At 36.5% G+C, this 16,556-nt stretch overlaps 2 protein-coding genes across 12 annotated transcripts in view; both read right to left on the bottom strand.

Moving 5' to 3' along the window:
- Positions 1–1,700, bottom strand: part of phldb2b (pleckstrin homology-like domain, family B, member 2b) — a 43,465-nt gene extending 41,765 nt beyond the window's left edge. For 9 of the 11 annotated variants that reach the window (XM_051881999.1, XM_051882002.1, XM_051882001.1 and 6 more), the window contains exon 1: positions 1,388–1,699. In XM_051881999.1, the coding sequence (XP_051737959.1) occupies positions 1,388–1,411 (24 nt within the window). In that variant the 5' untranslated portion in view covers positions 1,412–1,699. Of the gene's footprint in view, positions 1–1,387 lie in introns of all 11 variants that reach the window. The other 2 variants (XM_051881998.1, XM_051882000.1) reach the window with 1 other exon arrangement.
- Positions 1,701–5,350: 3,650 nt separating this feature from the next.
- plcxd2 (phosphatidylinositol-specific phospholipase C, X domain containing 2) lies at positions 5,351–14,039 on the bottom strand. The gene is made up of 4 exons (XM_051882066.1): positions 13,540–14,039; positions 11,027–11,493; positions 7,919–8,160; positions 5,351–6,672 (listed from the first exon to the last, which is right to left on the bottom strand). Exons 1-4 carry the CDS (start codon positions 13,637–13,639, stop codon positions 6,519–6,521), a joined length of 963 nt encoding a protein of 320 aa, XP_051738026.1. The 5' UTR covers positions 13,640–14,039; the 3' UTR covers positions 5,351–6,518.
- Positions 14,040–16,556: the final 2,517 nt, after the last annotated feature.

The following is a 16,556-nucleotide window of genomic DNA, read 5'->3' as shown; positions in this document are numbered from 1 at the left end:
CATTGTTGTGAAACCCTTGTTTTGGAACCAAGAGTTTGGTCCATAGTGAATTACCTGACTCTGTTTTTGTCTTGTCGCAAGGGTTACGTCGATTGACAAAATCATCACTCAACACATGCTTTATAACATCTGCACCATACTCAACAATGATTTCACACCTGTCCATCAGTGAGAGCTCTGTGAGTCAGCTAGATCACAGGTTAGCCCAACTGTAAAAGTGTTGAGTGACAGGTCCAATGTTTTCACAAGCATAGCATCTGGTTCACTTATAGCATCTAGCATCCCTCTCTGTGTCTGTTTGCATGTTCTTTTCATCCTCTCGCAGTGACTCATGAAATAATTGCTCCTCTTATGCATGTAACAACTGTGTGCCGAGTGTCATAGACACATAGTGTCATAGTGTTTTTACAACCATAACATCTGGTTTGAGGGTTCTAATGCTATTGTTTTTACACACTAGATGGGTCATTTAAGTAAAAAAAAAAAAAAATGTACAAAAACAACTATGAACCTTCAATAGTTTGTTCAATCTGGTTGATTATTTTTTCATTGTTTATTGATTCAATTTCATTGTCAGAGACATCTCACGGCACAAGTTCTTTACTTGTTTTCTTTCAGGTTGTTTCAAAAGTGGGCTATTTCATTGTCTCTGGTCTTTGATGTTTATATGATGCCAATCTCTCAGTTCAGAGTCACGATTCAGTGCCCATCTTGAATTCAAAAGACAAAACACATGCCAATGGCTTGTGCCAAGAGTCGATCATAGATTAAGTTAGAGACTGCTGCCAAAATAAATATTATCATATTTATAGTTTATTTAACCATTAGGCATAAGCAAACAGGTACTGGGTGATTCTTCAGTTAGGGACAATTGACAAAGAAAATATTTTAAATTCATTTGGTATTTGTATATTTTTTATAGAGAAGACAGACTCAGAATACTGCTGTCTTTACCATCACACCAAGCAGTTTTTCAGACAGTATTTTTTTTTAAAGTTTATGGTGGAATAATTTTGTTGGTATACATTATTTTGTTTAAGTTGATTCACAATATTTTAAATATTATTGACTTATTTTTATAGGTTACCATTTTTTTTTTTGTTGATTACCGAACTAGTCAGATAGTTTCATTAGACGTCACTATCACTATCACTGCAATAACAAAAATCCATCACAAATACCATAAATGTATTCACATAGATGGATAATATAGACTAAAGAAGTTTCATCTTCCAATATTTCAAGTAAATGTCCATAATTTAAGAATCAACTATAGATAGAGACAGTGTACGCTTATTTTGAGTTATTACACTTCAAATAAAATGTCACCTTCCATTAAATAAAAGTTTACTTCAAGGTTTATTTGTGTAATGATAAAAAGTCTTACCATTGTCGAAACGATGTCTGTCATCCTGAAAGTCAACTCCAAAGACACTTACTACTGAAGGTGCGCACCGCTCTTCGCCAAATATCCTGCGCGCTTCCAAATGACCGAAAGAAAAGATAGCCTATCCAATATTTCCCCTTCTTTAAAAACTCCAACTCTCCGCCGAAAGTTATTGATAAAAACGAAAACAAGTGAAACAATCTGATCCTAATAATTAATTTCCAAAGATATTAAACAAGTCCTGTGGCTCTTTGGTGACTTAAAGGCGCTGTCCTGTCGCTCTTGGCCAGCGGCGACTCCGCTGTGCTTTGGAATGCGCAACAGCTGGAACTAGACCGTACGCTGATGTGCGCGTGCGCATTGGAGCCCCCGGCGCGTGCAGTTCAGCCAGTACTGACAGTGTACTGTTTGTTGATAAAAAGGATAAAACATTCACCTGCCATTAAAAAACAAGTATGAAATTGATAGATTATCGATAGTATATTCTTAACACAAATGTATGCAATTTAATGTTTTCTGTTTAATTTATTAATATGTTAACACTCGCTACTAACCCCAATCCCACCTGCCCTCTGACCATAATTCAGTATAGGCTAAACTTCTCTCTCTCTCTCACACACACACACATGGGTTTTGTGGGGACATTCCATAGACATGATGATTTTTATACTGAAAAAATGTCCCCACAAGGACAAGGATTTTGGATATTGCCATCTTTGTGGGTACATTTTATTCCCATGATGTAGGGTAGGCCTATTCCTGAGAAAGAAAGAAAAAAAAACATACATACACACACGCACGCACACACACACACACACACACACTAGTGTACCTTGCTTTGCCAAATAAGATAAATCAAATCTAATTCTGATTCTACAAATAAAAATAGACAATCAAATAAGATATAAACAATGATAAAATCAACCAGCTTCCTCATCTCTATTTAAAAGTTAATTACAGCTGTCAACTCAAAATATCCACTGAGGAACTATTTGTTTAATTAACATACAGAGTCTACAATGTGTGTCATAAATTCTCACCCACCGTCGTTTACACCCTACATCCAGTTTGTGATTATGGTCACATGTGGCTGAATTCTTTTGTAAACAGGATGCTCCAGTGCACGCTCATCCACGCTTTTCTTATCTCAGAAATGGGACGAATGCCTTTTACTAAATAAGCAAGCTCTCCATGTGAAGGTTGTCTGCAATGTTAGAATAATAGCTTTGTTTTATACAGTTTCAGATGCTGTTATGCTTGGAATCACCTGCATGTATATTTGCCTAAAACTCCACCAAAAAATGCATCATTACTCTTTACAGTCCCCAAATGAGCTGCACAAACAGAAGGAATGGAGAACTGGATGACTTTTGGTCAGTTCACAGATGGTCAGTGTTGCCCATACAGCCTCTCTTCACCCTGGAGCCCAGGAGAACCCAGCAAAACCCTCAAACAAAAAGGCAGAAGCTACGAGCGTTAAGTGAGTTAGAGAAAACATTGCAGCATGTCCACTGTAGCAGTCGTTACCCACAAGGCCACAGCGGTGTGTAATTACACTGCAGTTAGTGTCCCTTTATTTAAGTTACTGCATTGCTGCCGACATGAAAAAACAACCCCTGACATTCTTTCATGATCTGGAAAGAAATAAAGTGGGAGTGAAAAAAGGGAGAGCCTAAAGTGTGAAAGAGAGGATGGAGAAAAGGAATTTTGTTTGTCAAGGCCTTTAAAAGACCACTGGTGCACACTTTCATTGAAAGAACAAAGAATGTCATAGTTTAAAAATGCAGCTGGCCAGGTCACTATGTTTTGAGCTTATCAAAATTTTGGCAAGATGTTTTTTAAGGCTTGGAATTCCATATAAAATCATTGATATAGAAGGGTCCAAAAGTCTGACTACTAAAATACAGGTATTCAAAATCTAATTTATATTTTGGAACATTTAAAACAAAGAAACATTGGCTTCATTATAAATAAAGCTTCCAAAACGTCAACAAATCTGACTGTTATTCTGAAAACCAACCATCATTGAGATCTCGTAACCAAACAAAACGAAACAAAACCGACTGTCTTTGAAATCTTGTAAAAGAACAAAGGAGCAAAACTGACCGTCTTTGAAATCTCATGACAGAACAAAACCGACTGACACAGGAAACCGACTGTCATTGAGATCTTTTAACTCAACAAAACGGACTGACACCAAAAACTGACCGTCATTGAGATCTCGTAACTGAACAAAACCGACCGTCATTGAAATCTCATGGCAGAACAAAATGGACTGACACTGAAAACCGACCGTCATTGAGATCCCGTAACCGAAAAAAACGGACCATCATTCAAATCTCGTAACGGAACAAAACTGACCATCATTGAAATCTCGTAACGAAACAAAACCGACAGTCTTTGAAATCTCATGACAAAACAAAACCAACTGACAACCGAAAACCGACCGTCATTGAGATCTTGTACCCAAACAAAACCGACTATCACTGAAATCTCGTAAAGGAACAAAACTGACCATCATTGAAATCTCGAAACGAAACAAAACCGACAGTCTTTGAAACCTCATGGCAGAACAAAACCGACTGACACCGAAAACCGACCATCATTGAGATCTCGTAACCGAACAAAACCGTCTATCATTGAAATCTCGTAAAGAAACAAAACTTACCGTCGTTCTGAAAACCAACCGTCATTGAGACCTCGTAACTGAACAAAACTGACTGATGCTGAAAACCGACCATCACTGAATTCTCATAGAGGAACAAAACTGACCGTCATTGAAATCTTGTAAAGGAACAAAATTGACCATCTTTAAGATCTCGTAACCGAATAAAACAGACGTCATTGAAATCTCATAACCAAATAAAACCAACCGTCTTTGAAATCTCATGACAAAACAAAACCGACTGACACCGAACACCGACCGTCATTGAGATCTCGTACCCGAACAAAACCGACTATCATTGAAATCTCGTAAAGAGACAAAATGGATCGTCATTCTGAAAACTGACCATCATTGAGATCTCGTAACCGAACAAAACTGACTGTCTTTGAAATCTGGTAAAAAAACAAAGGAGCACAACCAATCGTCGTTGAGATCTCGTTACCGAACAAAACCGACCATCATTGACATCTCGTAACCGAACCAAACCGACCATCACTGAAATTGCGTAAAGGAACAAAACTGACCGTCTTTGAAATCTCATGACAGAACAAAACCGACTGACAACGAAAACCAACCGTTATTGAGATTTCGTAACCGAACAAAACCGACTGTCTTTGAAATCTCATAACAAAACAAAACCGGCTGTCTTTGAAATCTCATAAAAGAACAAAGGAACAAACCGTCATTCTGAAAACCGACCGTCATTGACATCTCGTAACGGAACAAAGGAACACAACCGACCGTCGTTGAGATCTCGTAACTGAACAAAATTGACCATCATTATAATCTCATAACGAAACAAGACAGACTGTCTTTGAAATCTCGGAAAAAAAATCTCATAACGAAAAAAACCGACTGTCTTTGGAATCTCATAAAAGAACAAAAGCACAAAACCGACCATCTTTGAAATCTCATGACAGAACAAAACCGACTGACACCGAAAACCGACCGTCATTGAGATCTTGCACCCGAATAAAACCGACAATCATTGAAATCTCATAAAGGCCATACAAGAACCATTTTAGTTTCTCAAAGAACCTTTCAATGAACAGTTCTTAAAAGAACATTTTTTTTCTTATTGTGAAGAACATTTTAATCTAAAGAAACCACTGTAAAGGACCTTTTGTGGAATGGAAAGTTTCCATGGATGTTAAAGGTTATTCAATAAAGAACTTTTGTTTTTAAGAGTGTATGATGAAAATAAATAAGAAATATGGAACATTCTGCACTATTTCTAGGTCACTAATCAAACTAGCAAATTTATGAAACTGATCATGTGACTTCTTTGTACAGACTGTCAGATGTTCTTGCCTCCACTGAAGATTATGCTCTTTAAAAACATCTCAAATCATGCTGGAGAACATGATCATCAGGTGTTATTTCAGTTCAGAGACACCCAGTGTAACTCTTCACTCGATTGTTATGCTAATAATAATTTGTAATGAAAAAATTGCATAGAATGCAGTATTTGCACTAGTAGTCTCAGACCCTATGGTATGTCTTCTGATTCAAAACTTGACATCATTTCTCACTTAAAAATTCATTATGAATATATGTAACTCAGGGGAAACATTCCCTTTGTGATAACGGCGGTGAACGAAACCTGTGATTTTAAAGCCAAAGAGAGCAGCTGTGCTGATTAGATCTGTCTCCGCTTTCTTTCTCTCTTCCTAAATACCTCCATGCTTTGAGCACATAATTGTTCCTTTATTGAATTCAAATGCTCTGTGTGGACTCGTTCACATGGTCCTGGTCATTATCTGATGGCTTTCCCATCCCAGAGTCCACAGAAAACAGTCACTGGAATGTGGATATGGTCACATGGAAATGCAGGTGTGGATGAACCTCTTGCGCTCTGCAGGGTCCTGGATGTGGAGCCGGTCACATAATTTCTGTGAATACTCTTAAGAACAGTTTTTTTTAAATACTGAGGAGCAATAAAAAAAACTGAAATTAGCTAAAGATGATTACTGATTCTAAAAAAAAAAAAAAAAAAAGAATATCAGCATTCCATTTAAAGGGCTAATTGGGTCAATCTCACAAAGAGTGTCATGCTTGTGTCATATTTCACACTAAAATCAAAAGTATATTTTTATATTTATAATGTCACAATGGAAAAAAATGGAACATTTTATTTAAATTATAATTTAATTTTTGTACCAGTAAGAAGTTATTCATTGGTATTTTCTATATGACAGACTAAACATTTAATATTTATTCAAATGTGTTCTAAAATATTATAATTAATCATAAATAATTACACACATTAGTTTTTTTCAATACACAATGTACATAAACAAGTGCTGTTAAAAAGAAAGAAAAAAAACCTTACAGTGAAATTAGCAAAACATGGGTATCAGACTAATGGCACTTATATGGTATCCGTCACCTCTTGATAATCACATGCAGTGACCTCCATGTGATCCCAGTTCTTTGTGGTCAGCACATCTTCAGTCAAAGAAAAGGTCATGTGCCCTGTCGATCTTGAAGGAGGAGGTTATTTAATCTAATAACAGTGCTTGCGAAGTCCACAAGTTCTACGAAGTCTGAGGTGATGATATTGACCCCATCTATGCCTGGCTTTTGTGCCTCCACCCATGTCATTATGGTTGGAAGGTTCCTGTGACAAAAAACAACAGAAGTGCATGTAAGAACAGATGTGAAGGATGCACTGAATAGTGCATATTCTAATAAACATGCTGATTTATGGTGCTCATGCACAAATTAAGCCTGCATTTACACTCATTTTCCACTTTATCTCTTCAATAATAGGTCGAAAACAGCATGTGCACTACCTTTCAAAGTTTGGTGGCAGTATGAAGACTGGAGTAATGATGCTGAAAATTCAGCTTTGCCATCACGGGAATAAATTACATGTGAAAATATATTACAATAGAAAAACAGCTATTTTAAATTTTGCAATATTACTGGTTTACTGCAATTGTCGATCAAATAAATGTAGCCTTGGCAGAGACTTCTTTCATACTACCGACCGCACACTTTTGAGGTTGTATACATGTAGATTTATATAAATACGCATGCATGTATAATCAACACAACTGCACTTGTCTACAAGTAGCTGTTGAAGTCGTTTTATTCACAGAGTTAGTTCTAGGTCAGCCGAGTCAGCTCCGACTAGAAATAAACTTCCCAAGCACCACAGTCATCTACAGCAGCAGCCAGGACAAAACCAGGAAATGGGAAGCTCAGACTGTGTTTTTCCTGGAATAATAAACAATCCAACATCCACACTCAGGCAGAATTAAACAGCTTCCTCCGAGACGGTTGTCTCAATAGGATGTCCGCTAAGACACAGCACGAGACTCCATACTTCTGTGTCGAAATAGCATACAATATGTAGTTTGTATACTATATGTATTGTACATAATATGCAAATACTGTATTCTGTAGGCTATGCATAGATCAAAAGCCAGCTTTAAATTTATGAGGGGCCCCCTTCAGCCTGGGTCAAATGAGTAGGCTAGGACCTTAGAGGACCCCGTCATTGTGATGACAGATTATGTTTTTGCTCAATGAGGGTTCCTAAATCTGGACCTAACACTTACCAAATGTGGGGCTGCCACCTAGTGGATGATTTTAAAATTATTCCAACATATATACACAGTAAAATAAATAAATAAATATCCATTGTTTTGGATGTTCGTTAAGTTCCGTTGCAAAATAAGTTTTTTTGTATTTTTAGATTTGGTCTAAAAAATGACAGTGAGAATGTTACGCAAACCAGGAATAAATGTATTGTTTTCTTTTTTTGATTCGGACCAAAAGAACCAAGAGAACTGAACTACAAGTGTGAACACACTTATGCTTATACGAAATGAAAATGTTTCCTCTACCTAAATACTCACTTCTCCACCAGGTAGTTTCTTAGCCCCCGTACCAGGCCCCTGGCGATGGTCTTGACACGTGGGGTTAAAATGGCCTGAGATACATGAAAGCTGCCGTATTTGGCTCGTTCACCCAGCGTCGTCTCCAGGAACTGGATGAGCTTGGTGGTGTCTGTGGTATTGGCCCAGGGAGCGGGAATTTTACTACCAGGCCACATCACAGAGCAGCCCTCGGCAGATGGATGATGGTAGAACACTAGGACCTGTGAATCCAAACACAAACTAGAAAATGAACGAGCCATTATTCTGAAGTCAAAATGACATGACAGACTCTAATGATGATAATATTATTAGTGGTGCTTCCAAAAGGATTGCTACGACTCATATTTAAGCTTAGACAACAATCTATATTAAAGGGTTAGTTCACCCAAAAATGAAAATAATGTCATTTATTACTCACCCTCATGCCGTTCTACACCCGTAAGACCTACGTTCATCTTCGGAACACAAATTAAGATATTGTTGATGAAATCTGATGGCTCAGTGAGGCCTGCATAGCCAGCAATGACATTTCCTCTCTCAAGATCCATTAATGTACTAAAAATATATTTAAATCAGTTCATGCGAGTACAGTGGTTCAATATTAATATTATAAAGCGACAAGAATATTTTTGGTGCGCCAAAAAAAAACAAAATAACGACTTATATAGTGATGGCCGATTTCAAAATACTGCTTCATGAAGCTTCGGAGCGTTATGAATCTTTTGTGTCAAATCAGGGGTTCGGAGCGCCAAAGTCATGTGATTTCAGCAGTATGGCGATTTGACACGCGATCCGAATCATGATTTGACACGCTGATTCATATCGCTCCGAAGCAGTGTTTTGAAATCGGCCATCACTATATAAGTCGCTATTTTGTTTTTTTTGGCGCACCAAAAATATTCTCGTCGCTTTATATTATTAATATTGAACCACTGTACTCACATGAACTGATTTAAATACGTTTTTTGTAAATTAATGGATCTTGAGAGAGGAAATGTTATTGCTGGCTATGGAGGCCTCACTGAGCCATCGGATTTCAACAAAAATATCTTAATTTGTGTTCCAAAGATGAATGAAGGTCTTACGGGTGTGGAACAGCATGAGGGTGAGTAATAAATGACATTGTTTTCATTTTTGGGTGAACTAACCCTTTATCTATAAGTAACGTTGCACTTGCACCTAAATTTCAACTAACTCTCATTAGAGTATTAGTAGACTGGTAGGGTTAGGGTTAGTAGAATAAGTTGAATAAGTTGAATTGCAAAGTTACTTATATTCAGTAGAATGCCTGTTGGGGGACCATAGTATGGAAAAAAATAGTATGGAAGTCAATTGGGCCCATCAAATGTTTGGTTACTGACATTCCTCAAAATATCTTCTTTTGTGTTCAGCAGAAGAAGGAAATTCATACAGGTTGGGAACAAATTGAGGATGAGTAAATGATGACAGAATTTTCATTTTTGGCTGAACTATCCCTTTAAGCTTTATCTAGGGACCAGAGGCCAGTTGAATAAACATAGCCATTATGTTAAGATTGTCTTAAGAACTAGTATGACCAACTAGCAGTTAGTTAGGGGTAATCAGTCTAACTTTTCGGTATCAAATTCGACCAATTTATGTTTTTATGTAACTGACTTGAAAAAAAGTTATATGAAAAAAATATGGCTAACTTGTAAGACTAATCCTAGCAGTTTATGCAACTGGCCCCAGAATTAGAGACTTGATGGTGGGTTCTAGCAAGTGAGCACTTAGTAACCACCCTAGAAACCACTTGGTAAAACCAGCTTAGCAACCATAAAGCAACTATCCACAACACCCCAGGGCAGTGTTTCTCAACCTTTTCGACTCCAACGCCATTTGACTTCATCCGATGGTCCCATGACTTTTCCGACACATGTGCTTTAGAAAGTTATGACCAATAAAAATGTCTTTGTATTCTTTTAAACTAAAGTTGCAGCTATCTCATAACAAGTGCTTGTCAATGCGTACTTCTGTTGTTGTTGCATTCTACAGTATTTAGTTGTTGAGAACCACTTCCTTCATTCATGGTGGTTAATACTGTGCAAGCAGTAGTACAAACATCACTCACATTTTCAAGTAGATGTAAAAATATTTATCTACATATGTAACCAGCAACTCAGCAAAACAACAGCTACAGCAAATATTAGAACATTTAAGATCTTAGTTCACCACCTTTTCTGTTACTAAGCAGAATCAGTTATTTCCACAAAGACTATCAGGAAAATGTGCTAATCTGAAGGTGTTCACAAATAGCATAGTGCTTACAAGGGTATCCAGTTTTTGCCATTTGCACACCTGTCTGTCTCCATCAGAGTGGAAGTGAGACATTAATCCTATAACGATTAGGGTCAGTACACAGCAGGAATAGCTGCTGACCTCTGGTGCAGCACACCATAGACACACAAAGAGTCGTAAGCACAAATTCAGGCACAAGTTGGTAACAAAACAGTCTGAACTGCAAACTGCAAACCCACACAATTTCTACTTATTTCCATAGTCATTTGTTGTGCTGGCATTTGTATTAGTAACAGGAAAAGCTGTTTTTCAACTCATTTTAGGTCAGTTTCAGTATGACTGAGCGCCTAATCTCTATGACGAAGTCTTGTGTCTTGTGTCTTTTTTTAAAGTGTTAAAAAAAGTCAACCTCTTCTTATTAGTGTCACTGTTTTTTCCCCAATCTAAAGGGCCCTAAATGTTATCACAAGTATCTATATAGTTGTTGATTATTATACCACTCTTGCATCATTGAGAAAAAGTGAAAGAGACTTGATGTGAAGGCCAAGTGTGGCATTTAACACACACATTAGGAGTAGTGAGTAGTGAACACACATACACTGCAAACTGTGGACACACACACCCAAAACAATTTGCTGCAGCGCCTGAGGAGCGATTGGGGGTCACATGCCTCAAGGGCACCTCAGTCGTGGGTATTGAGGGTGGAAGAGAGAGCTATTCACTCCCCCACCTACATTTTCAAATCACATTTTAAGATTTCAACTTTATGTAAAGCCTTTATTATTATCATCAGATAGGTCTAATGTGCACAACGTGGCATCCTGAGCTCACCTGGTACCTGTTCTCCCACAGATAGTTTAGAGTGATCTCCTCCACCACATCAATCTTGCAGAGCTTGTGACCAAACACATCCTTCAGCATCTTGATTAAGTAACGATGATGCTCCTCGCTCATTGCATAATGATGATTAAAATCTAAAAAAACAACCTCTTTCTTGTGCGCGTTCAGAAAATTGTTGATGTCATTAAGGCCATCACGTACTTTGTGTCCAAACAGCCCATGTATAAAGTAAATCTCATGGCCTGGTTCTCCTGGTTTGGTGGACACACGCAGGTCGAAATAGCGTATTCCTCCCTCAAGCTGTTCCCTGAAAGTGAGGTTCTGAGTCATGGACCACTTCTTCATCACCTTCTTGGCAAGAAAGCGGAATATCGCAGCTAGGTGCTTCACATATGCTTTCTGGTCTGGACCGACTGGAGCTTGCTCATCCACCCAGAAGCTGAAGGAATCATGAGACCCTAAAACATGAACACAAAGGCAGCATCAAGACAAATTCAAACATTTTAATATATATCGATGCATTTAAAAAAGTAACAGGCTTGACAGTTCTGCAGTTAATTTATCCATTATGTCATGACACTAAGTTGTTTATTAGAAAGATTTATTTTAAAAAATACAGCTTTCAATAATCAGTTGCTGACTATTAAAAAAAAAAAAAAAAAAAAAATCACAGGAACAGGTCTGACCTTTTAAGACTGTCCTCTAATGAAAACCTAAAAAAAGGGAAAACATTCATATCCTGAAAGGATTATGCTGTCATTGTGACCATGTTTTTTTTTTTTTAGTTAACAAAAAACTTTTTTTTTTTTTTTTTACATTGTTTTAATAAAGGGGATTTTAAATCTTTAAAGTAAAATAAAACATAAAATAACTAAATTATGTAATATATTTCATTATGTAATATCTTATTAATATATTAATATTAAATTTATAATATATATAAAAAAGGGAATAGAAATAATAGAGAGTAGGGAGGGATTAGGGAGTAGAAATACATAATATATATAAATGAAACAAGTATATTTAAATTATAAATTTTATTAAAATGAACAATTAATGTGAAGGATCAAAGGATTCTCAATAGCAACCTGTGTGTATGTTACTTCAAGAAAGCAACCATACATCTGTGTTTTTTATTCAATTTAATTTTATAATAATTTATAATCAGTCATTTATGTACTTGTCATTTGATTTATCATTTATTCATATTATTATTAGATTTATATTATTTATAATTTAATAATTTATTCATCATTTTATTATTATTATTATTCTTTATTTGTGCTTTTATATGTAAGCAATAAGGTATGAGAGGCTGTGCTGTATCGTGAATAAGTCTGAAGGGCGTTGTTAGGCACAATGCGAAGCAACACTTCACACTTTTATTTACCACACAATACAAATATTAAAACCAAAAAATATCAATGCAACTTTCATGAAGTAAAATCACTAAAAGCCTTCCTTCCGCCAGAAAAAATAGTCCCTGACATGAACAGCAACAGAAGTTACATTATTACGCCATTAGATGGCGGCAAAGACTGTCTTTATGAGTGAGTCACTCAGTAGCGAAGGCTTTTATATTGAAAAGACTGAATTGTTGTGAACACTGAGCAAGACACAACTGACAAATGTTTGACTAGAGCTGTCAGTCACGGAAAAAACCTTTAACTGTTAAAAGGACAAGATATTGCAGCAGACATTTAAGCATATTTTTTATTATGAATAGGACTGACCTGAAGGAAAATGCTAAATCTGCATGCAGGGAATACTTTCTCACAATACTCTTCTTCATAATACAGTAAGCTTCAATGAACAATATCAACTGAGAACAGTTTACGTTGCTAAAAGTGGTTGCTAAGGGTGTTGTGTAGCGAAACACAGAACCGTTGGATGAAGCGATCATAGCCGTGTTTTATCGTGAATAAAACACAGATATTGACCAATCAGAATCAAGGACAGGAACTAAACGTTTTATAATACTAATTATTTTACTTATTTACTTGCTCTTGCAATGCTGGCTATTGTTGTTTAATCTTTATGGTTTCAATGGATATTTTTTTACTAGTAACAGATCCATTTCAAGGTTTTTAACATCACAGGATGATGTTGTGAAGTATACTTATATATATATATATATATATATATTATACATTGATAAAATAATAAAACTTGTTGGATTTGTACTGAAAAATTTAAAAACATGCAAGATTATTCAATAAACTCTGCTCTTTTTATTGTGATCACTTCGTCTCCTGCTTCTGCTCTTCCCTAGTTTTATCAGTCAAGCTCTCAGGTTAATAGAAGACTGTTCATAGAGTTTTGGGTACCAGGCAATATTTGCTGTTGACAGGTTTTACTGGTCTTGGACAAGACAAAACTGATATCTCATATCTTTTAATAGAACTAGGAAACCGCCTACTATTGACCATGGAAACTTTCATTTCATCACTCTTTTAACTAAATAAATATAAATTAAATGTCAAAGGTCAGAGAAGTTCTCTCACCTGGAACCGCCAGGTACTTGAGGGGCATTGATGTGAGGGCAGGGCACAGAGAGCCCATCCAGTCGGCGTTGGAGGTGCTGCCTGTGGGTCGCGTCTTCATTTCCGCTAGTAAAGCGTTTAAGCGCTAACATGCACGATGCCAATTCAACACCGATCCAGGCCAAGCCAATCCAGCAATCATCGTTACTCCACGCGAAATCATTACAATCAACGCGCGATTTAAATCAAGATAACAATGATTTACTCATTATAACATCACTATGTGTGAGGCAAACTGCAGATGGAGAGCGAGCTCTTCTACTAAGTTAATCTTCTTAAACCGAAATTACAATCCTTATCCTCCTCCCTGCTTCCCTGCTGGAGTTAACGTCTTGGTCAGGGCTGATTATCCCCGCCCTTTCTCTCTCCATTAGACAGGTAACAGATGGGACACTTAACCTCCAGTACTGCAAGTGGATGTAACTATTGTAATGTTTGAAGAGCATGGACACCTTTTATTGACCACACCAATGAGTACAATTTCAGCATTTGCAGCAGTGAAGAGCTAGGAGACAGTGGCATCATTTCACCAAAAGCCAAGGTATGACAGACCCTGATGACGTCATCCAGTCTTTCTCTCTTGGAAGTGATAGTACCACTTTCATTTTGAGTATTTTTTGTGGTATAATTCCTGAAATTTCATTGAAATACGAAAATGTTATTCTGGGTTATATACATTTTGAAAGAGAACAATCAGATGTTATTTACTCAATCTTATTTTGTTTCTCGCCAAATATTTTGTAGGCTACACAAATGTAAATTACACAAAAGCGTAAGCCTTTCTTTAACCTTTTTTTGGAAGAGTTAAAATTGTGTATGTATTTGATTTCTGACTCTTCCAATAAGAAAGCTGTAAAAATTGTGAATCTTTTTAAAAGGTATATTATTTTCCTTCTCCCTGGCATGTAGTATATTATTGTCATCCTGTGTTTCATGTTATAATAATAATAATAATAATAATAATAAAGATAGTCCCACTTTCAAAAAAAAAAAAAGATAGTCCCACTTTCTTCACACAACTTTTTCCAGCACTGAAAAGTCTGAATATTATCCTATTTAAGTATTATTTTTAATATGATTACCAAAAACATGTTTGTTCAATCAATCAAAAACCACAGCCAATCAGAAGACAGTGTGGGCGGGCTCTCGCGACATTTCGCACTGCACCAGAGATTAAACTTGGCGGCACTCGCAAGGAAATGATCAACGTTGATAATCAGATTCACAAATATTACACCATTTAAACATTATTAAAATACACACTGAGCTACTAAAACAATCTTTGTCATAGAATACACTTGTTTGCTCACAGTTTGAACGTTCTTGCTGAGGTGAATAGAGTACTTCAGGGATGACGTGTTTTTGTAGGCCAACCCGGAAGTTAGCGGCGCAAGGGTTCCCTCGATCGAAAGCCTATGCATTTTTCCCCATATAGACTTTTGGAAAATCGCAAAAAATAAGCTCTGTGTTTAACAAAGGGTTATGACACTTACACGTTTTGTCTATCAAGATAATCTTTACAAGTTAACACAACATTTATACATTTTGAAGCCTAAAGTCGACAGATATAAAAAGCTGTAGGTATAAATGGACTACAGCACACCATGGTCGCGGATCAACGTCACCACCACCAAGCTTCCTCAAACTTTATTTAAAAACATGCTTGCTAATTATGATCTGCGCTGTTCATGAGAAATATATCATGGATCAAAACATGAAAATATTTAGAGGCTTTGTTAATCACAGACCTTATTTCAGGTGATTTAGCAAAAACCCATTCAAAAAATGCGATGGAACCGGAAGTCCTAAAATGCTAACTCGCTTCCGGGTTTTGCCTACAAAAACACGTCATCCCTGAGGTACTCTAGGTGCGTTCACGCCACATCGTAATTCCTGTAACTACGAGATTCTGGCTTGTAAAAAGCGTTCACGTCCTCGTAGAGCTCGTAATTACAGCTTGTAAGCTGGGAGTTTTCTGAAAGAATCGGTTTGAATAAATGATTCAATGACTCAATTATAAAGATGTCACTTGTTTTATTACTGGAACAAATCTTTTTATTGAATGATTCAATGAGAATTACATTTTTAACAGTCACCTATCACCACCTACTGGTGTAACGATGTAATTGATGCAATCTTTATTTGAAGTATCAAGTTACTTTCAAAGGGTGATTTACTCTATTTTGTTTGCTTCCGTTTGGGATGGGGGACTGGTTGTCTCCCTCGGTTGCTACGGCGTAGTTTGGGTTTACTCTCTCGTGAGGTTTATTTATTTGTTTGTTGCTTTATTTTTGCAAAATGGTCCACACATGCAAAGTTGGTTGATAACACAACTGCAATAAAGCAATAGCCTATAGATAACAATCACTTGTTTACAACGTACCATGGGAACTCAAACTATCTTTACTTAAAATTTTCTTATACTGAACATGTTAATTTCCTGTCATCTCTTGGAAAACAGCCAGGTTTTTCCTAATGGGCATTTCTGTCATATTAGCAGAACACATTTTACACAAGGGGAAAAACAATTGTTTAATCAATAATTCAAGAAGGTCCATACTTTAAAGCTCTTGATTCTAACTTGTACTTGGCCAATAAAAAAGTAGTTCTTGTAATTGTTTAACCATAGCATTTGTTACAATAAGGATATAATTACATTGATGGCTCCTCATTGCATGCTTATGGCAATGTTAACTTTTTTTCTTTCTTTTTTAAATCTATTCCCTTAACAGATTATATTTTATAAATTCTTCAACAAGTTAGTTAAAATGTACCACAATAAAAACAGAACTAGATAAATTCTAGTAAAGGTGGTCATAAGAAGTTTAAAAAGCTTGCCGGATCCTTATCATGTTTTCCCCTCTTTTCATCAGTCTTTTTTACTGGCTGTTTTTAGATCATGTTTGACTCCATAGCGTTTTACTACAGTCTCAATAGAAATCAAATTGGTTACACATTTTATGGTAACACTTTACAAT

Source organism: Ctenopharyngodon idella, chromosome 23 (genome assembly GCF_019924925.1).
Source record: "Ctenopharyngodon idella isolate HZGC_01 chromosome 23, HZGC01, whole genome shotgun sequence".
Lineage (NCBI taxonomy): Eukaryota > Metazoa > Chordata > Actinopteri > Cypriniformes > Xenocyprididae > Ctenopharyngodon > Ctenopharyngodon idella.
The sequence above is the reverse complement of the archived record's forward strand: the minus strand, read 5'-3'. Positions and strand labels throughout refer to the sequence as shown.

What these genes read in the sequence shown, in the direction of transcription:
- plcxd2 (XM_051882066.1), bottom strand. Translation starts at nt 13,639, where the DNA reads ATGAAGACGCGACCCACAGGCAGCACCTCCAACGCCGACTGGATGGGC. An exon ending in CAAGTACCTGGCGGTTCCAG is followed by an intron (nt 11,494 to 13,539) that starts GTGAGAGAACTT and finishes TTCATGTTTTAG; the next exon opens with GGTCTCATGATTCCTTCAGC. An exon ending in AGAAACTACCTGGTGGAGAA is followed by an intron (nt 6,673 to 7,918) that starts GTGAGTATTTAG and finishes TTTTTGTCACAG; the next exon opens with GAACCTTCCAACCATAATGA.